Source organism: Varanus komodoensis, unplaced genomic scaffold (assembly GCF_004798865.1).
Source record: "Varanus komodoensis strain SLA01 unplaced genomic scaffold, ASM479886v1 scaffold41, whole genome shotgun sequence".
NCBI classification, from domain to species: Eukaryota; Metazoa; Chordata; class Lepidosauria; order Squamata; family Varanidae; genus Varanus; species Varanus komodoensis.
This window is the reverse complement of record NW_025335954.1, coordinates 6614832-6637696: the sequence shown is the minus strand read 5'-3', so window position 1 is coordinate 6637696 and position 22865 is coordinate 6614832. Positions and strand designations below refer to the sequence as shown.

General features: G+C 41.2%; 1 protein-coding gene across 16 annotated transcripts in view; it reads right to left on the bottom strand.

Moving 5' to 3' along the window:
- The window catches only part of R3HDM2 (R3H domain containing 2), a 168177-nt gene that overhangs the window by 65049 nt on the left and 80263 nt on the right, over nucleotides 1-22865 (bottom strand). For 9 of the 16 annotated variants that reach the window (XM_044443186.1, XM_044443185.1, XM_044443194.1 and 6 more), the window contains 5 exons: nucleotides 6101-6364; nucleotides 5439-5635; nucleotides 3582-3623; nucleotides 2005-2091; nucleotides 303-429 (listed from right to left, as the gene is read on the bottom strand). In XM_044443186.1, the coding sequence (XP_044299121.1) occupies nucleotides 303-429; nucleotides 2005-2091; nucleotides 3582-3623; nucleotides 5439-5603 (421 nt within the window). In that variant the 5' untranslated portion in view covers nucleotides 5604-5635; nucleotides 6101-6364. Of the gene's footprint in view, nucleotides 1-302; nucleotides 430-2004; nucleotides 2092-3581; nucleotides 3624-5438; nucleotides 5636-6100; nucleotides 6365-22865 lie in introns of those variants that run through there. The other 7 variants (XM_044443190.1, XM_044443189.1, XM_044443191.1 and 4 more) reach the window with 1 other exon arrangement.

Sequence of the window (22865 nt, the reverse complement as noted above, 5' to 3'; positions counted from 1 at the left end):
TCAAAGCACCGGCGGCGCCCAGGCCGGCCGTGGGATGAGCAGCCCATCACCAACGTGGTGGTGGAATACTGGCTGCGGCCCAGCCTCACCCAGACTCTACTTCCAGCGGCCCCCAAGTAAGTTGAGTTTGAGACCCCTGTTCTAGAAGTTGTAGAACAAAGTTTGTTAGAGGGATAACTAACTCATGTTAATGACTGAGTAGATGCCCCCCATTTCATTTAAATTTATTTACTTACATTGTGCTATCCCTGTACACCCACTTTTCAAAGAATAGGCTTTACTGGAGACTGAGATTATCTTACCTCTAGACAACATTTTCTTCGGTGCCTTCTCCTTATTTTTTTCTTTTTCTTCTTTCTCAGGGCCATCTTTTGCAGATTTGTCATCTTCTTTGTCCGATGGACAACTGATGTGTAACTGTATGATATCCTAGTGAAAAAACAAAAGCTATAATTGATGCTTTACAATTCACAGAAACCTGATAATATGGTATGATAACAGTTCTTTTGATCTGGGAAGGAATTTTACTTTGGGTCAGACTGGCTCATGACTGTGACATGTTTTTCTCTCACTGCAACATGTGACCACCTGCATGTTTGTCTGCTTCTGTGATTCTTGTGGAAGATCACCTATTGATGCTATGCACCTGTTTTATGGCATACCTAAGTAAATGAAATGATTAGAAGTGGGCCAAGCACTAGAGAGTCCTTCTATTCCTTTCTCCCCCACAAAACCCATACCTGTGCCATCTCCCAGCAAGATATCAAGTAATAATGAACACATGGAATTCTGTTTAAATTCCATGTGCTTATTTATTTTATATTATTTTTGTTATAATTTATATCTCACTTTTTCAAGGAACTCAAAGCAGTTTACATAATTCTCTTCCTCCTCTCAATCTTATCCTCACAAACCCTGTAAGATAGGTTAGGCTGAGAGTCTGTGACTGGCACAAAATCACCCAGTGAGTTCCATGGCTGAGTGGGGACTAGAATCCAGATCTCCTGAGTCCCAGTACTGTGCTCTTAGCCACTACACCATACTGGCTCTCTACAAATACATAGTGCACAGACAGTTACCTTAGGGCACAGAAATATAGCAGATGTTCAAATCAAAGAAACATAGAAACAGAACAAGTCAGAAGGGGTCTCCCGGGCCATCTAGTCTGACCCCCAGCTCCAGCCGGCTCCACTCACGACATGCCTACCATGTGCATGTCTGGTCTATCCTTGAACACCCTCACCGATGGGGCCTCAACCACCTCCCGTGGAAGCCCATTCCACACCCTCGGGGTCCTAACTGCCTGGAAGTACTTCCCAGCATCCAAATGAAACCTTGGCCCCCTGAGCTTTGTTCCGTTGGAGTGCGTCCTGCCTTCCTCTGCAGGGGAGAACAGGTCTCTACCCATCTCCGTGTGACACCCTCACATACCTGTATGTTGCCAACAGATCCCCTCTGAGTCTCCTCTTCTCCAGGCTGAAGAGACCCAGTTCCCTCAGTCTCTCCTCATACGGCATCCCCTGCAAACCGGCCACCAACCTTGTGGCCCTATGCTGCACTGACTCTAACCTGGCTATATCCTTCCTGTAATGAGGGGCCCAAAACTGAACACAATACTCCCCTGCAGTGTGCTTACTGTTGGCATAGTTTAGTATCTCTTGAAGATTAAAAGCTTTCTCTGTCTCACTATGAGTTCTCCCATTTTTGGCTATCAACTATTAAACAGTAATTTATAAACAAAGAACCCTAAACATATTACTTTCAAATAAAAGCTGGCATAGCACAGCCAGAGTATGCACTTGCTGACATGAGAATATTTAGAACATTGGGTCTTGCCATTAAAACACCATTAATAAAATACTGATAACATCATACTATAATTTAACCTGGCCTACCATTTTCTATTTAGTTACTGAAGGCACAAATATGAGCTGCTACAGGCTTAGCTTTTAAGTCTGCTCTAAACCAGAAAGAATAATCAATGAAAGTAACAATCTGGCATACCTGGGTGTCCAATGGGCCATCCACAAAAGGGCTAGAGGACTCTTCACATACAGCCAGGCTTCGGACTAACTTCAGTTTTGAATTTGACTGAAAAAACAAAAGCTTTGTACTAAGATGCAGGCTCTCTTTTATGAAACACTGAGCTGCTAGTCAACTAGTAATAATTATGATGATAAAGAGAACTACAAATTCCATTTTTGTCCAATGGTTGCACATGGTGAAGCAGTAGGTACCAATTACATACAAGTATGTGGACAAACAACTAGCAAAACTGCTCTCTCTTTAACAATTTACATCTACCACCACAAGAAGTAAAGGATGAGCACACTAAACAGGTCCATCACTTAGTATCTGCTAACTCAATGCTTTAAAGGAAAAATACATTGACTGAGCTTCCCTGCACCACGTAATCCCATTAAATAATCTGCTGATTGTTAAACCAACTCTAAGTGGCAACAATGAAATTTTTTCTGCCTTAATTAAAAGCATGTCATTCCACAGTTGCCATTTCAAATGGCTTTCTGACAAACACAGCTATTCTACTTGTACCACTTAAAGAAAATATCTAAAATAAAGGTCTGTCTCAGACTGCTTGTTGAAATGATTTTTTGAGAGGAAGGAGATGGCAACACACAAATATTTGGAAAAACACAGTCATGGTAAGATGTGGTTTTGAGAACTATAGCTAAAGTATTTTCTTCCATGTAAAGGTTGTATGTAGCAAGCACAAATGGAAGCTAACTCAGAGAAAAAGTACGATTTCATAGCTATTTAATACCCAAAACTTGGGACAGCAATCATTTTTTAAAAATTCAATTGTACCCTAAAACAAATCTAAAATAGCAAAAATGTTACAAGCACTGAAAGCCCAATTATTCCTGAACTAAAGGCCAAGTTCTTCTTGAGGTATCATTTCAGACTGCAGATATATTATCACATGACTGGATGCTGCTCCATACCTTCCCAACATCCAATCAGAAAGAACTTCAATGCAATAAAAGTTCTGTATGGGGGCACTGAGTCACATGAATTCACACCTGCAGAATGAAGTGGGTCAATGCAGACACAATTTCTCCAGTGAGAAATTATACCAAGCCTGAGGTCTGAAAGCCAGCCCAAATATCAAGTCCTTGAATAGCTTCCATAAGATACACAGGTTTCTGTAAGGTCTCCCAGAGGAAGGCAGCTTCATAGTTATGAAACAGTTACTCAGAATGGTAGCTCCGGGCCCAACTGTAGTGCACAATGGCAATCTGGGGTGATCTTAAAAATAATGCAATACCTAGAAGTAAAAAGCAACAAATCTGGCATGCTGAATTCCTATTTTGGCTACACACAAGGGTTAAGAGGGCAAAGAATGAGGCAGCAGATGAGAACTATTTATTTATAATATTTCTATACCATTCCTATTTATTCAATGTCTCTCATTTTGGAGCACTGATAGAAAGGAAAATGTCTGGGGCTCAGTGCCAAAATGTATAACAGCAGGATCAATGTCACCCAAGCTCTTCCTCAAGTCCCACCCTAGTGGCTTTGAATGGTACAACCAAGAAAAAGGGAACAGGCAGGTCTCTTACCTTGGCTCTTTTTCTGGCATGCCCATGATTAGATGTTCGCCTCTACAAAAATAAAATAAAATAAAATAAAATAAAATAAAATAAAATAAAATAAAATAAAATAAAATAAAATAAACAAAACAAAACAAGAGAAGACAAGACACTGGGAGGATGGAAAGTGAAACCGCTACTCTGCATTATATGCAAAATAGAGTACATGCTAGGAGAAACAAAATGCATCTACCAAATGCACTATTATGGAATGAGAAAAATATTTAGTAAACTTGAAAGCCAATGAGATAGAAGGGTTGGAGCACTGTACTAGGACTCAGAAAATATGAGTTCTAGCTCCCATTCAACCAGCCATGAGGCTCAGTAGGTGACTCTGGCTCAAGTTACTGACTCTCACCCTAGCTTACCTCACAGGATTGTTGAGAGGACAAAATGGAGAGTCTGCCTTGTATTCTTTGGGTTACTTTGCAGGAAAACAGGTGGGATATAAACATAATATAAAGATACATGTATATAATAAACATTTATGCATAAAATAAATGCACATTTTCAACTTTAAAAGAGCAGGATAGGCCTGGGAAGAATGAAGGTAAGTGATGGACAAGGAAAGTGCAATGTGATAATTGTCTGCCTGGGCAAATTGGCAACTTGTCCCTAGACAAGTAGCCAAGTATATGGCTGCTGAAATCCTATGCCTATTTCCAAATGTTAATGAGGTAATGCTCAAAAGGGTCTGGGATTAGTAGGTCAAGTTCACATCATAAATCATGCTACTTTCAATACATATTCAAGCTCTCACCATTTAGAGAGCTTTTTAGCTGAATGAAGAGTATATAAAAAAACCTCTCCCCCCCCCCAACATAAAGCAGTAAAACAAGCTAATTTCATGTAGATTTGAGCCAAAAGCAAATACAGCAGTGGCAGGAAACTCCTATGATTATCTAAAGGTCAAGTAAATAAATAAAATGCAACTCAACTAGAGAAAGATTCTGTGGCCAAATCCAGCATTAATAATCTACTTTTAAGATTTCCCCTTTCTTTCTTCCACTCCATCCTCAAGGCTCACCTTCTATTGTCACAGCTATCATCCCCAGAGTGAAGTTTAAGTACACAAAAACACATATGTTTACACTGTATATCAATATCTATTTGGTTCCTCCCCACTCTCTCTTAATTTTAGATTTCCACTACTACTTTAGATTTCAAGAATTTCAGGGCAGGATCTTGTCTGTTCATTGCTATGCCCTCTGTTCTACTTTGCAGGCAACTTGTGAATTCACATTACAGACCATTTCAGGTATGTCCCTGGTTGTTATTGTCTAGAGGGAGGAGTGCTACACTTTGGATGCACATAAGTGAAACCATCATGGCCTAACAGGGAGCAGGCATTGCAATGTGACAGGTCCAGAGGATGCCTCTACAGAGCAGAAGAAAAAATACAAGAATGGTCTGGAAGAGATTTCCTATGAGGGACAAGCAGAACATGGTATTGAGGTACCCCAGGACAAATTAAGACTTCACTGGTTTGGGGATAAGGCTACATGATTATGCTGAAGGCTTCATGAGATCACTGGGTTTGAAGATTAGGGAGATTACAGTGGTGTTCTAGGAGGGAGCTTCAGGGATGGGAGGAAGCAAAGGAGAGTGAGTTAGGCTACTTAAAGGAGCAGGAGATTTGGGACAGATGAGGATGGTAGGTCTGGAATATAATCTCTAGGATTTCTACTTCAGTGAACTCAGCAGCAGCAGCACTGAGAAAAACTGCTGCCCAAGACACTGTAAAGCTGAGTTCAAGTTTTAGTCAGTACTAGGCTTTGATGGACCAACCAGGATGACTGTGTGTGCAATGGATCATCTTCCAGTTACCTGAGATTCCTGTCGTGTGCTGCTCTCCTCCCCATCCTTCTCATGTTCCTCTTTGCTTGGTGACCTGGATACAAGTTTGTTTTTGTTCACAGATTCTTCAATCAGCTTCTTTTCTGACTCTTTCATTATCTCCAGTGTCTTCTGTGTTGTGTTGCTGTTAGACATCTTCAGCACAATAGTGTGTTAGTGATGGGCACCTGAAGACAGGGATAGAAGAGACAGTGGTCATAGTACCTGAAATTTAAATTGATCCGATTTCTCCCCCTTTTGCCTCAAGCTGCAGCCATGCTGACTCAGAGGCTCAATTATACACATGAATTTGTCTTCCTATCCTATCACTGGAAATTTAACACTATATTTTCCATATCTCTTCATGTTCTTTATTGGAGTAAACAAAAAAGCAACATTCTGAATTTAATTGTCTACTGCCACTTTCCTGACAAAATCCCTTCTCTAACTGCTACTTGTATCAGGAGAAAAGCTCACATTAGTCCAAGGAGAACTCTCCTCTTACCCTTGCTGGTGTGTGGACTATAGGGTGGACGGGCTGTGTAAATGCACAGATGACCACTTGGAGAACTACAGTTACAGGTAAGCAACCTGTCATCCTTTTTCATGGTCCCTGTACAACACACATATGGGTAACAGACAAGCTGACTCACCGGTAGTGGATTGGTGTCATTAGTGTAGAACGGATGACAACACAATGCAACCAAAGGAGCAGCCTGCTCTAGCCTGAATGTCTTTCCAGCAATGTCAAATGAAAAGGCATGGTTTCAGTCATATAGCTATCCAGAACAATTCCTACAGTGAAATGTCTTGAGCAAATGCCGTTGATGTAGCAATACGTGCATGGAGTTGGCTCAGATCAGAACATCAAGTTCAAGACCCACAAGCGGGTAAGGCAGGAGCATGGTTTGGACAACCTACATAGGATGAAAGACATTGAGAAGAGACTCACACTACTTTGTTCTGTTCCCCCTAACATATAGAAAGATGCAACAACTTTTGAAATGTCTCAGATCTTGCTTTACTCACTCACACACACACACACACACACACACACACAAGGTATGCATATTCACTTCCAACAGTACAGTGGGTGATGAGAAGAAAATACACAGAGTGATATCTTGATTGAGATACAAGTCAGACATCACTTTAAGAAAGACAGAAACATCCAGGCAAAAAACAATCTTCTCTTTGTAGATAGTCAGAAATGGAGAATATACTCACACAGCACAAAGCTCACAGGATTGGCAAGCTGAAGTAACAGCAACAAAGAATGCCACATTGCATGAGAGTAATTGGATACCTATAGTAGTCATGGGTTCAAAAGGCTTCCCAGTGACAGCTTCCAGTATTAAAGAGAAGATCCAAAGGGGGACAAGGAGTTTTACAAGGGGGAACAATGTTACAAGCACCTCAAAGAAACCATTCAACTGTCAGATGGGGAAAAAACAGCAACAAAATTATGCATGGAGGGGAGAGAAGGGAGAAGACAGATATAGCAGCCAAATAAACCCAGAGAGAAGAAAGACTTAACCCTTTTGAAACAGTGGTAATAATGGTTAGCGTATTGGACTGGGACCCAGGAGATCAGGGTTCTAGTGCCCACTAAGTCATGAAGCTCACTGGGTAACTTTGGGCCAGTCACTGTCTCTAAACCTAAATTAGGGGTGTTATGTGGTTAATATGAAAAGGATTATGTAAGCTGACTTGGGTCCCTGCAGGAAAGAAAGTGATATACAAATATAATAAATTATACATAAATAAAACACAGGAAACAAGACAGGAAGAAGGCTCAAGCTCTACAGCATGAAGGGAAAGTATACTTCCCATTTCTTTGAACAGGAGACCCTCAAGGAGGGCTTGTGAGTGGCTTCCAAATATTTTTGGATTGCTGGCTAAAACACAGGTGAGTGCAAGCCTAATGCAGCCTTCACACTCCACAGTGGGGCATTCTCAGTTCTACATATTGGATTCAACCCTGATTCTATATTAGCAAATTTGGGATGAGGGGAAGATGAAGAAACCACCTCTGAACAACAAAGAAAGGAGGCGATCCAAGGCTGGTGTACACCCTGTGATGTCCTCTTGTACTTTCACAAGGATTTTCACTAATAATAGGAATGGTGAAATGAGGTAGAATAGTCTGTTTCCCCATCAAAAGAGAAAAGTATTTCCTAATGAACCTGCACCCACCACAATTTGAGTGCCATAGAGCCATTTTCATTGGAGTAGCAAAGATTTCTTTGAGGTAGGTCCCCTATTTCCAGAAGAGGGACATCCTGACTGTTGGATTCAGTTCACATTGTTGGAACAGTTGGTAAGCACGGCTGAGGGAGTCCACGAGAAAGTTGCTGGAATAAAACCACTAGAAAGGGACAACCATTACAGTTGCAGCCCTCAAACCAGCATGACACTGGATGGTAAAAGCTAGAAGCTGAGTACTGTGTGTGCTAGATTCAGCAGAATAAGTAAAAAATCTTAAGCTAAGTAGGCCTGACCTGAAGTGAAATCCAGGATGAAGCTGGTAAACAAGATAGTCTAGGCCAGGGGTCGGTAACCCGCGGCTCTGAAGCCGCACGTGGCTCTTGAACCCCTCTGCTGAAGCTCCGTCGCTCAAAACACGCGCTGGCACAGCTGTTGATCTGCTCGAAGCTCCACTCAGGAACCCAGCGCTAGCTAGTTAAGTAAATTGCTACATTTCTCTGTTAAACAAGCTTCCTGCAGGCTCTCATGTTACACAAAATGCTGCTGAAAAGATTCTCTTTGTCCCAATGTAATCTTCTTCATCTGAATGTTATAAGCTGCGCTTGGGACCTGTCACAACTCACAGCACTTGACTGTTTATTTGCTAATCAGTCACTAAACACACCTATATCTCCAGCCAATCTGCGGATCGGATCCGCACCAATTTAGAGCTCCCCCCTCCCCCACACACACCGTAGGCCAACCATGGATAAATCGAAGAAAAGTTTCTGAAGAAAATCAAACGTTTAATGATACGTGGGTAGATTCATTTGCTTTTACTGCTGACGAACTTATGGGGTTTGCTGTTGAATGCACGCAGCCCTTTAGCACTGACTTTGACTCTCCAGGAAGCTGTTCTCCTATTTTGAATGGAGTCCTACTAGTTTATAATGTAAGATTAAAAATAACAGTTTTTAGTGACTGAACAAGAGCTGCAGCTAAATCATAATGAAGATATACATAGCATTAAGGTAAAAAATGATATATGCAGTGTTATCTTCATTTTAGATGTCAAAAGGGTTTTGCGGCTCCTGGTGATTTCTTTTGTGTGGGAAATGGGTCCAAATGGCTGCTGACCCCTGTCCTAGGCGGAGCTCAGATATGGCTTTTAAAGACTGATACATAAGGTAAGGGCCTGTAAGTTTCTTCGTGAACCTAGGTGCATTAAGCAGCCTGTTTCTTGACTGTACCAGCAATCATCCAGCTTAGACCTGTGCATCTTTGGTGTGGAAAAAGGTGCAAACAATCACAATTCACTTAGCCAGGACACACAGAACTGGTATGTAAGTAACTGTTGTTGTTGTTAGTTGCGAAGTTGCATCTGACCCATTGCGACCCCATGGACAACAGTCCTCTAGGCCTTCCTGTCCTCCACCATCTCCCCGAGTCCACTCAAGCTCACACCAACTGCTTCAGTGACTCCATCCAGCCACCTCATTCTCTGCTGTCCCCTTCTTCTTTTGCCATCTATTTGCCATCTATGATGACAGATGCTGGGAATCTATTGTTCCCAGCATAGAGCCTAATGCTGGGAATCTACTGTTCCCAGCATTAGGCTCTTCTCCAGGGAGTCCTTCCTTTTCATTAGGTGGCCAAAGTATTTGAGTTTCATCTTCAGTATCTGGCCTTCTAAAGAGCAGTCAGGGTTGATCCCCTCTAGGACTGGCCAGTCCAAGGGACTCACAGGAGTCTCCTCAGCACCACAATTCAAAGGCCTCAATTCTTCGGCATTCAGCCTTCCTTATGGTCCAGCTTTCACAGCCATACATTGCAACTGGGAAAACCATAGCCTTGACTATATGCACTTTTGTCGGCAGGGTGATGTCTCTGCTTTTTAGCATGCTGTCTAGATTTGCCATAGCTCTCCTCCCCAGGAGCAGGCGTCTATTAATTTCTTGGCTGCAGTCCCCATCTGTGGTGATATTGGAGCCCAGGAAAATAAAATCTGTCACTACCTTCATTTCTTCCCCATCTATTTGGCAGGAAGTGAGAGGACCAGATGCCATGATCTTAGTTTTCTTAATGTTGAGTTTCAAGCCAACTTTTGCACTCTCCTCCTTCACCCGCATCAAGAAGCTCTTTAGTTTCTCTTCACTTTCTGCAATTAGAGTGGTATCATCTGCATATCTGAGGTTGTTTGTATTTCTCCTGGCAATCTTAATTCCAACTTGTGATTCATCTAGTCCTGCCTTTCTCATGATGTGCTCTGCATATAAGTTAAATAGGCACTGATGGGCTTCGTGTGTGGGGGGATTATAGCTATATCTTATTATTGATACTGATAGTTTATTATGCATTGATATTATTATATACATAATACATATTATGTATTATGATATTGTGTATTATATTAGTTAAGTTTTGCTTTGATTTTGCAATCCTTACAGTTAAATATTGCATTGCTTGATTGTATTGTGTGAATATATTATTGTATTTATATGGAATGTGTACTTCCTTGTTCTATTCTAAGCAACCCAGAGAGCCCCATATAGGCTACAGGGTGGCATATAACTGTGATGATGGTGATGAAGATGATGATCCTAAATCAGCCACAAAGTGAAGGAAGCTTTGAGAGGACTAATCATGATATGAAATTATGTATCCTTGAGTTCTACTGAAGCAAATCACAGGCCTGTATAGAAAATGATAATTCTGAATCTCCTGGTGGTAATAATATCCATAGGTCCAGAATTGGTTGGAATAATCTTTTTCAGAATGATAAAGAAGAAACTGTTGGTAGTAATCATAAGCAGGAACACGGCAAATGGCACTGTTTAAGACCAAGAAGTTAACTTCTACTTGTATGGCAAATGACCACACCATCAGAATAATATTCGAAAATGGAGGAAAGGTATCAATTTGACCCCATAACCCCACTTAATAATACATGGAACCCAGGAATCTGTTGCAATTGAGACCCAATAGAGAAGAAACTGGAGCTAACTCTGATACCAGACAAGGAGGCATAACTGGTGTGGAAAACCAAGAAACAGTGCTGACAGCCAAGACATCTGTGATGCTCCTTAAGATGGCTTCCCAAATTTAGCAAGAACTACTGACTGGGTCCAAGGAGGTTGCTCATCAGGCTTCTTAGACAATCATTCTGGCCAGTAAGATAGTAGGAAATCAACCCAGTGTCAGGAGGTTCCATTCGGCCCATGTTTACAGCAGGAATAACCGACAAAGGAGAAAGTAATAGCCTTGCCTTCACATTCATCATTTATTTATCTTCTATACTGCCCAATAGCTGAAACTTTCTGGATGCTGAACAATAATACAATAAATATATTAAAACCGGCACCTTACATTGGGTTCAGAAGCATTTTGGCAGCCAGAACAAATGGGCCAAAAAGTTTGGACTGCCTGGCCCAGTTACCAGTCTGGCTGCCAAGTTTTCTACAAGCTGCAACTTACAAACTGCCTTCAAGGGCAGTGTCATGTAAAATGCATTGCAGTAATCTACTTTAGAGATTATCAGGGCAATGAAAGCTAAGTTACCATTGTCCAGATAGGGGCACAGTTGGGCCACCAGCCAAAAGTGGTAGATGGCACTCTGTGCCACTGAGGCCACCTGAACATCAAGTGACAAAAGATGGATCAAGGAGTGTCCCCAAGCTATGAACGTGCTTCTTCAAGGGGAATGAACACCATTCAGAACAGGTTGAACACCCATCATCCAGTCAGCAGAACCACTGCCCAACAGCATCTCAGTCTTGCCTAGATTAAAGTTTCAGTTTGTTGTTAGTCCTTATTGTCATCACTGATGAAGAGAAGCTGATTTTGGAGAAGATCACTGCAGGTCCACCACAAGTTGTGGAAACTCTGCTTCCTCCAATGCTCTCTTCCATAAGAGACATTAGTCTGTCAGATCTGTTTCATCTGGCATGTTAGATGGGCAAGAGTGGAAAATATGCCTCTCACTCAGGCAGTGTGGACAAAGCTAGTGACCAATAGTTGGTGGAAGTTTGCTGCCACAGCACATGTACTTCCAAAAAAGTTCCTTGGTCAAAAGAAGTGACTGAAGACTGACAAACAACAACAACAAATTAGAAGGTACTGAATGATGAACCTCAAGTATGAATTTTTTTCTTAAAAAGGATGAAACTCCTCATAAGACAACTGCAATGACAGTGGAAGAGGAACTGATACTGCATGGGGACCTGCTAATGATAGGCATACTTTGACAGTGGGGGAGATCTTGCCATAAATTCCCCAGCTATACAAGCTACCCAAATCAAAACCCAGCACAGGTGCAGAGGAGGAAAAAACCTTCCCAAGCAAAGCTGTACATTTCAGCATTTCAAAGTTTTGATTTTATTCTAGGAAAAGCAGTAAGAGAGGAAAGAGGGGGTAAACAATCAAGATAACCTTGTGTGGATCTAAATCCACATCTTTCCAGAGGTAAAAGCAGCAAAACCTCCATTTTGCCATACCAATTCATTATCTTGCCTTGGGCAATTTATCTTTGCATCAAAGGCATAAACTCAAGAAAGACTTCATCTGGGCCCCCGTTTTAGGTGGTTTATACCAAGGAATGATCAAAAATACCCCTTCATGGATCACTGACTTGCCGTGGCGAGGGGGCTTGTGTAGCTCAATGAAGCTATGAGCTATGCCGTGCAGGGCCATCCAAGAGAGACAGATCATAGCAGAGAGCTCTGACAAAACGTGATACACTGGAGAAGGAAATGGCAACCCACTCCAGTATCCTTGCCATGAAAACCCCATGGACAGTACCAAAAGGCAAAAAGACATGATGTTGGAAGATGAGCCCCTCATGTTGGAAGGTGTCCAATATGTTACTGGGGAAGAGCAGAGGGCTAATACTAGTAGCACCAGAAAGAATAAAGTGACTGGGTCAAAGCCAGAAGGACACTCAATTGCGGATGTATCTGCTGGTGGAAGGAGAGTCTGATGCTGTAAAGATCTATACTCCATAGGAACCTGGAATGTAAGATCTATGAATTAAGCTAGCTGGACGTGGTCAAACAAGAGATGACAAGACTGAACATCAACATCTTAGGAATCAGTGAACTAAAATGGACAGGAATGGGTGAATTTAATTCAGATGACCATCAGGTATACTACTGCGGGCAAGAATCCCTCAGAAGAAATGGAGCGGCCTTCATAGTCAATAAAAGAGTAGGAAAAGCAGTACTGGGATATAATCTCCAAAATGACAGAATGATCTCAGTTCGAATCCAAGGCAAACCATTCAACATCACAATAGTCCAAGTCTATGCCCCAACCACTGGTGCTGAAAAGGCTGAAGTTGACCGGTGCTATGAAGGCCTACAACACCTTCTAGAATTAACACTAAAAAATGATGTCCTTATCATCATGGGGGATTGGAATGCTAAAGTAGGAGGTCAAAAGATAACTGGAATAACAGGCAAGTTTGGCCTTGGAGTATAAAATGAAGCAGGGCCCAGGCTGGTAGAATTTTGTCAAGAGCAGACGATGGTCACAGCAAACACTCTTTTCCAACAACCCAAGAGACGACTACTCTACACATGGACATCACCAGACGGTCAACACAGAAATCAGATTGACTATGTGCTCTGCAGCCAAAGATGGAGAAGCTCTATACAGTCAGTAAAAACTAGACCAGGAGCTGACTGTGGCTCAGATCAGGAGCTTCTTGTTGCAAAATTATGCTTAAATTGAAGAAAGTAGGCAAAAGCACTAGGCCACTCAGGTGTGACCTAAATCATATCCCTGAGGAATATACAGTAGAGGTGACAAATAGATGTAAGGAATTAGATCTGATAGACAGAGTGCCTGAAGAACTATGGACAGAGGTTCGCAACACTGTACAACTAAAACCATCCCAAAGAAAAAGAAATGCAAGAAATCAAAATGGCTGTCTGAGGAAGCTTTACAAATAGCTGAGGAAAGAAGGGAAGCGACAGGCAAAGGAGAAAGATACACCCAATTGAATGCAGAATTCCAGAGAATAGCTTGAAGTGATAAGAATGCCTTCTTAAATGAACAGAGCAAAGAAATAGAAGAAAACAGTAGAATAGGGAGGACCAGAGATCTTTTCAAGAAAATTGGAGGTATGAAGGGAACGTTTCATGCAAAGATGGGCATGATAAAGGACCAAAATGGCAGGGACCTAACAGAGGCAGAAGAGATTAAGACAATGCAGGAGAAGTGCTACACTCAATATGTTAGCAAACTTGGAAAACGCAACAGTGGCCACAGGATTGGAAAAGGTCAGTTTATATTCCCATCCCAAAGAAGGGCAATACCAAAGAATGTTCAAACTACCGCACCATTGCACTCATTTCACATGCTACCAAAGTGATGCTCAAAAGCCTACAAGCTAGGTTCCAGCAGTATGTGGACCGAGAACTACCAGAAGTACAGGCAGGATTTCGAAGAGAGAGAGGAACTAGAGATCTAATTGCCAACATACGCTGGATCATGGAGAAAGCTAGGGAGTTCCACAAAAACATCTGCTTCTGCTTCATTGACTATGCTAAAGCCTTTGATTGTGTGGATCACAACAAATTGTGGCAAGTTCTTAGAGAGATAGAAGTACCAGACCATCTTATTGGTCTCTTGAGAAACCTGTATGTGGGTCAAGAAGCAACAGTGAGAACTGGACAAGGAACCACTGATTGGTTCAAAATTGGGAAAGGAGTTCGGCAAGGCTGCATACGTCACCCTGCCTATTTAACTTATATGCAGAGCACATCATGCGAAAGGCGGGGCTAGATGAATCACCAGCTGGAGTTAAGATCGCTGGGAGAAATATCAACAACCTCAGATATGCAGAAGATACCACTCTAATGGAAGAAAGTGAAGAGGAACTAAAGAGCCTCTTGATGCGGGTGAAGGAGGAGAATGCAAAAGTTGGCTTCAAACTCAACATTGGCTTCAAACTCAACTTTAAGAAAACTAAGATGATGATGATGATGATGATGATGATGATGATGATGATGATGATGATGAACATTTCTATGCCGCCCCTTGCCGAAGCCTCGGGGCGGCTTACAACACAATAAAATACATTGAAATACAATAGAACATAATAAATTACCATTAAATACAAAAATACAAAAAAATACATTGAGTTACATTGAGTTACAAGATCATGGCATCTGGTCCTATCACTTCCTGGCAAATAGATGAGGAAGAAATGGAGGTAGTGACAGATTTTATTTTTCTGGGCTCCAATATCACCGCAGACGGGGACTGCAGCCAAGAAATTAAAAGATGCTTGCTCCTGGGGAGGAAAGCTATGGCAAATCTAGACAGCATACTAAAAAGCAGAGACATCACCCTGCCAACGAAAATGTGTATAGTCAAGACTATGGTTTTCCCAGTTGTGATGTATGGCTGTGAAAGTTGGACTATAAGGAAGGCTGAGCGCCAAAGAATTGAATACTCTGAATTGTGGTGCTGGCGGAGACTCCTGCAAGTCCCTTGGACCGCAAGACGATCAAACCGGTCAGTACTAGAGGAGATCAACCCTGACTGCTCAGATACTAAAGATGAAACTCAATTACTTCGGCCACCTAATGAGGAGGAAGGACTCTCTGGAGAAGAGCCTGATGTTGGGAACAATGGATGGCAAAAGAAGAAGGGGAAGGCAGAGAATGAGGTGGCTAGATGGAGTCACTGAAGCCATCGGTGTGAGCTTAAGTGGACTCCGGGGGATGGTGGAGGACAGGAAGACCTGGAGAACTGTTGTCTCCAGGTCGCGATGGGTCAGATGCGCCACGATGGGTCGAACACAATTTCACAAATAACAACAATCAGAAATAGCACAAAATACTTCACTAATTTTGAGATGTTTGTCCAGCTTCATCATGAAGTGCACTGCAAAGCAGGCAGGGCACTCTTTGAATAGTGGTTTAATCAGACACTTGTAAGGTCATTTATGTGAATTAAGGAAGCCTATTCTTATGACTGTGTTTCAAATGGAATCCAGAATGAAAGTAGACCCTACCAAGTGGGCTCTCTGACTTCAGCAAAATTAGGCTTAAGTCTCAAACAGGAGGGTTGGTCTAGGAAAAATATAAGCCACCCTTAAACCTAAAGGAAGGCTATGGAGGATTCTCAGAACTTTAGGTTGGGCATTTGTCTCCTTGAAACCTTCTAATATTCCTCAAGATTATCATCACTTGAGAAGAAACTCCCAAATAGAGACTCACATTTTCACTTCAGCAACAACAGTACCACCACCAACCAAAACAGTAACTGCTAAGTTGAGACAGAGACCTCCTAAGATATTGAAGCTACCCCAGTTGAAATTCTTCAGGCATTTTACTTGAGCAGAATCCCTAAAGTTGCATGGAAAGTTTTCTCCAGAAGAAATTCAGCTCCAATTGTAATTGCAGCATCTATCTACGAAACACAGGTGCATGATATACAATGCATGTCTATCTGCAGCCACACTGTGTGAAGACAGGTGCATGCCACAGAGAGCCCTGTGGGAACACAATGACTTGCATATGCCTAGCTAGGTCTCAAGAGAGCTTACTTACTCTGGCTATATAATAATTGGGAGGCAGAGAAAGAAAGAAGCACAGACAATGTTTATCAACCTGTTTTATTAAGCACTTGCCAGAGCTCAACAGAAAAGCAGTCAGATACGACAAAGATTTATTGAGTGTTGGCCCTGCGTGGGAATTACTAATATACACAGTGTAATTCAAAGTAATTTCTCTTTAATTTGTAGTGCTGCTGAGCTCTGAACATGCATTATTACTTATTTTACAGGCACTGGTCTAGGAATTACCAATGTGGAATTACCAATTACTAATCAGTAGTCTGATTTCCAGCCAATTTGACTGGGGGTAGGGAAAGGAGATGTCTGGATTAGCAATTGCATTATGTTGAGAGAATAGAATGACATGTCAAACTAGGGCCCATGTTATAGTATAATTAACAAGAGAACTATACAAAACCATTAATGGTATGAGAACTAGTATCACTTACATACAATGCTACAATCTGCATGTTTACAAGGGAAAAATGAAGTGACAATTCAGATTATTGACTGTGGAACCAAGGAATGACAGTTGTTCAGGCTTCATTGACAGCAAGCATATGGATGTAATCTTATACACATATACGGCTTGTAAAGACAACCAGACATCTGATGGAAGGCCAGCAGGGTTGGGCCTATTTCTATATTTCTCCCTGAGTAGGATGCAGAGGAAAGGAAATGATCTATGGGTCAGGAGTGAACAAAGCCCTAAGTACAGCTCATTGTAAGGTCCCATGGTCTGTATGGGACTGGATCATCTGATCCATGTCACTCCAGTATTCCTAGATCTGCACAGGTTCTTGGTTGCCAGCCAAGTGGAGCCCCAGTTACTGATCAGGGCCTTAGCAACAAAAGCATCAATAAGAATTTAAAATTATGATTTTGATGCCACAAACTCCAATCCTCCTTCTCGTTGCCACTATAGACAACTACTGCCCTCCTGATGTTCTGGACTACAGCTCCTACCAGCCAATATGGCAAATGATCAGGGGTCCTAATTGTCAAGTTGAAAGGCACCATCTTGCCTACCCCCGATTTAACAGATGTGCCAGAGCAGACTTTTGATCATGCCCTTTGATCAAACATGAAATACATTTCCATATCCCATACTTCTATCAGAGTACTCAAAGATGCAAAAAACAATAAAGGAACCAGCAAAGCTCTTGACATATTTGAAATGCCTGCTTCCCCATCATGATGTGCCATTAAATACATGAGACCACTTATCTTTTGAAATAATCCAAGAAATAAAAATAGGCAGTCTGGTACTGCCCTGATGTTTTAGACTACAAATCTCATCAGCCCCAGCCATATGGTCAATAGTCAGGGTTATTAATTTATTCATTACATTTATGGATATAATAATTGTCTAAGTACCTATATAATTCTTCCAGTAACAAGAGTAATCCAGAAGTTTACATGTAAATTAAACACAAAGTGCAAAACAGATATTGATAACACATTGCCTGCAATTGATCCTCAGTCATCTATATGCAGGAATAGATATAGGAATGTATAAACCGCCCAGAGTGCTTTGGCTGTTGGGTGGTAGAGAAATAAAATAAGACATACTTTTCAACTTATATTTTTACCCTGTTATGGTAAAAATGTTGTTTTAAATGTTTTATTCTATTTTTATTTGCTTATCTTTTAAATCCTGTTATATGTTTGTAAACCACTTCAATTAGCTTTACAGAAGTAGTGTAGAACTGAATAAATAAAACACAGAGAGAGTGAAATAAAATAAAACCAGCAACAAAGAGTAAAACAATGCAGTACAGAAATCAAGAAAGATCATTTCTAGCTCTTCTCACTGTGGCCTTGTATCTGAAGGCATTTAAACATCACTGTAGGAGCCTCCAATTATGTAAGGGACAAGACTGTTTGCAACAAGTGTGGGGCTGTAGAACCCACACTTCTTGTTTACAGTCACATATAACCCTGTCACACCTAAAGTGTCACTAACTTCCCCAGATCTCTGAACTATTCCATTATTAAACAACTCCAAATGGGATGCTCAGAATAAAAGTATACCAGCTGATCAAATCTATGCAATCAAAACATTGTAACTACTGTTATTATGATTCCTTAATGCAGAACCTGTTTCCTCACCACTTGAAAAATTTCCACTGCAACTGCACTTCAATAGTTATGTCTTCCACCCCCTGTGAGAGGCAGTTGATTCCACCACTAGCAGTACTTCAGGGTGAGGATAGCAGATTCTTAAAAAGGGAATTTCAAAGGTTTTATTTATGCATTTTACTTACAAGCTCTGTTTTCCTCACCACTCTCTCAAAAAGATATTTCAACTCCATTTTGTTTCATTTACTGCCATTGCTGAGTTTGTTTCTGGAATAGAGAAACATAAATCCTACAAGCAAGTCTCTAAGGTAGTATGCTATGCAGAGCAGCAAAATGAGAATGTTGGGTTCAGCTGAGGTTCCCTCCTTGTTGACAGATGCAATGGACTAAAAATCACTAACTGGAAAAAATATAGTTTATCAGCCTTGCACTGTGCTTTTCTAGCTAACAGTTTGAGTCTTCAGCATGGATTTACAGGATTTTTCTTCTGTTACAACCTGAATCTACAGGTGGTGGGGAGCAAAGAGGAAGACCCTTTGTAGATGTTTTCTTTTCCTGAAAGCCCAGGGCCCTCTATCCTTGCAGCATGAAAGCTGACAGAATACATACTGACAGATACTTAAAGGTCTTTGTCCCCTACAAACCACACCAACTTTCCAAAGACTCAGTATGGTTTTGTGACATAATAAAAGGTGGATATGAAGACATTTGCCATAACATTAGGCACTGTTCATCTAAATACAGATTGTAAAATATCCTTGTATTAGAGTTTGCCATATTTGGAGGAACTACTCTTTGACCTGGGGCTTTGGTATGTCCTCATGCAGCATGCAGTTTGGTTCAATTGTCTGAACTGCCTGACGCTTAGGAAGGACCTACATGCACTGTGATTGCTCTCTGCTTGTAGAATAATGAAATAAAAGATTGCAGAAGTGGATATGTGAAGGGATAGATGGATGAGCAGGAACAGCTAAATGAATTTTCCAGGTTCTAGGTCAGTCTTTCTCTCTGATCAACCTTAGCATCTGGTAAACAACAATTGAAAGTCCCTCTTATGAATGTCTAAGAGTTCTGTGTGTGGCTTTTGTTGAAGACTGGATGGACAGTGATCTGATCCAGCACAACAGTTATCAGGAAATTAAACAGAAAGCCATTATATTTTTGATTCTGTGATTCTCCAACCAAACGAATCCTAAACATTATGTGGCTTTACTTGCAAGTACATTGATTACAGCTTATTCACTCAGCATTCTGCCCCTGAAGTAGTTAAGAGAGCCACAATTCATATTTGCATAAAAAGTAACAATTCCAAATTATTCTAAATTACAAAAGCAAAGCAAACTCAGGGTATAGTAATAGCTGTAGCTGGGAATACTCTAATCCAGCTATAGCTAACTATTGGATAACAGGGCTTCTGCCAGATCCTAAAGTTCCTCAGCCAAAGTAACTCCAATGCAGAATTGCACTGCCAGACACTCAGGAGAACTGAAAACTACATGAGATTAAATAAGAGAAAAGCTTAATGTCCAGAGACAGATGATAATGTATCTGGAAAAGAACAGTGGGTGAATTACATAATATGAAAGAAGGGAGCTTTGGCTGGTTTTGATAGCTAGACCCCTCCCCTGGACTCCTCTCCCTACCTCACACATAAGCACCACCACTCCATATTTGCAAGACAAAGCTAATCTAACAGAAGACATAAGCCAGAGGAATGGTGGGTGGGGGAGTTCTGCTCCCTCCTACAGCTTTCCTGTCACCTCACACACTTTTCCAAAGAAACCCTTTATACAGATGTAAAGTTTATTTTTGTGAAAATCACAATAAAGTATTTTAAACACAAGATATAATCAATAGCATTCAAAGCACTGTCTGAAAGGACACAGGATATTGGGGATTCCCCACTCTGAAGTTGGGAGTGAGCTCCAGGATCAGGAAGGGAATTCAGCCAATCCCTTTCCCCAGCCCATTCACAGGTAACATGGAAAGAACCATGCCAGTTGCCCTGCAAGGTTAAGAAAGCAATCTTGGAGATGGGATTTTGGTGGTTAGTCATGCAAAGAGGCCAGAGAGGCTAGCACATGGGCTATTCTGAGCATCTTTCAACCTCCTATTCACCCATTCCAAAACAGTGCACCTATCTGGGCAAAAAAATCCATCTGGTGAAAAGTGTGTAGTGGGAGGACAGGGCAATGAGAATGACCTCTGCTGCCCCATCTGTTCTGTACTAGATGATCAGGAGCCTCTGATCAGGGGTTTTCAATCACCAGTCGGGTGTTTCAATCAATAGGACTGTGCTCTTAAGAGTAAGAAGATGGATCACAATTTAGAGTGATAAACCCACTACATGGAATTCAGACACAGATTTCCATGCCCTGCGTGCAGAATTTTAACACAATAGAGAGACGTGAAGTTTCTGACTGAAGTAACTTTACTTATCCATGTTGTACTAGATTTCCACATGCAGGGCATATCTGGCATACATGAAGATTCAAACGTGCCACCTTCCCACCCACCTACATTCTGCACACAGGCAGTGTCTGGAGGAATGCTCCTTATGCTATGACTTTAAGCATGAACAACTGAACATGCCTTTAAGCAGGAGCAATTCTGTAGTTATAGAAGGAAGGAGAAGATAATTTCTATTTCAACTCTATATCATTAGTTGGAGAAGTAATACTTCTTAGTATTACCTTAAGGGGCTGAATTTAGCCCTGTGGTCTCAAGTTGCTGGTTTCCACTCTAATTTGTTTAAAGGTGACATTCCTTAGAAATCAAGTTACCTTTCAAGTTACCTTTTGGTATAACCATAAAGGGTCATAATATAATGCATAAGCTGCAAGTGACCTGCTGATGGGCTAACCTAAGCAAGTGAGAAATTGGGACATATTTACTTCAAACAATTACCTCCTTCCTCAAGCCATGGCAGAGAAAAACAGAGTCCTTTTGGTTTGTTTCTTTGCTAACTTATGGTGCTTTTCAAATTATATTTCAGGGAAGTTTCTATATTTATTCACTTTGGTGCTATGAAATATGATGAGAGTTTTTAAGATAAACAGGTGTTCATAATACATGCTCAGGCTTAACAGAATTGCACAATTACAAAATTCACAGTGAAGCACCAGTGCTGAAAGCAAACAGCATTTTTATAGCACAATTCAACTAGCATTTGTCATCCTCAGCACAGACAGACAGACAGACAGACAAGACAGTTAGTCTCTCCCCCTGCCCCCCGGGCATTTAGAAGTGAAGGTGCAAGGGTTGGTACTTGTACCCAGTTTTATGATGCAAAAGACTTGTAATTCCTCCCCACTTGTAGAGGAAGAGTACTGAAGGAGCTAAACTATATACTTTACTCATTCACAAAATGACAATAGGTTTTTTTTCTAGTATGAAACATACAGTGAACACCTTCTGAATTATATCTCCTACCATTCAAATTAAAAGCAGCAGCATTGTATATTCCACTGATGAGGGGTGGGGGGGAGCTTTCTTCTCAGAAGGTTTTCCTTTTTGTGTGAATGAATCAGCCTAGCTCTCTCGGGACAAGCGTGGGAGGGTGTGAGGCAGCTGACATGATCCAGTGTGTCAAGCAGGAGTTGCACAGAAAGTGGCTGCTCACAGGGCTCACACAGAATGAGGTGGGCAGCCTGGATGGACAGGCTATGCCAAATCAGTTTCACCAAGCAAATAAAGTGAATTACAGAGATGAAGCTTCAGGGAAGTCTCAAGCTAAAATCTGGGTCAAGAAAAGAGGGAAAAATACACACATTAGAGGCAGTAGAGGAAAGATTCAATTCTTTGGTTATATCTGAAAAGCCAAGCAAGTTGAAAGAAGTCTGTCAAGGCAGTTCCAGCCATGTACAAAAAATAACATTTTTCTCCCATTTGACCCACTGGAATTGGTGCTGGAATCAGAAGGAGCCTGACTCCCTTAATCTTGTGTGATGGCCTCCTTAACTACTTCTTTTAGAAGAGCAGGGTACTTATTTTGGCTAAAACTGGGAAGAGTCATGGAATCAAGCTTCTGGGGTTTGACCTCTTTATTCTCAACCCATTACTTGATCATTCAGTAAAATTAAGGTAAGTAGGCATTGCTCTTTCCCCTTGCCTGTCCCCAAATAAAGTGATTAAACAAGGAAATTGATCTCTTTCTTTGGAACTCAATACAGGAAATTTATTGCCAGTATTCCTCGTACTCCTAATCAAACAATCTTCAAACACCAAACCAATACGAACTTTATCATCCTGCCAATATCAAGTTCCTGATTCTTGAGGGAGATGAAGTCTTCATAAGGCTGACAGATGAAAACTGCAAAAATAAATTGATTACTATGAAACTGAAATAGACTTTCTTTGCGACCAGAAGCAAATGCACATAAAGTTCAACCTCATCAGCATCATTATTTGGAAATAATGAAATGGAGTCCTATTAAATTCCTGATTTCTTCAGGTCACACTGAGGAAATATATGTGTAGGTGTCCTTGGAATGTCAAATGCATGAGTTCCATATCTTCAACTCTTTCTGAAGTCATGAAAAGTCAATGGTTAGTTCTGTATGTGTCATGAACAAGGAGAACGTAGA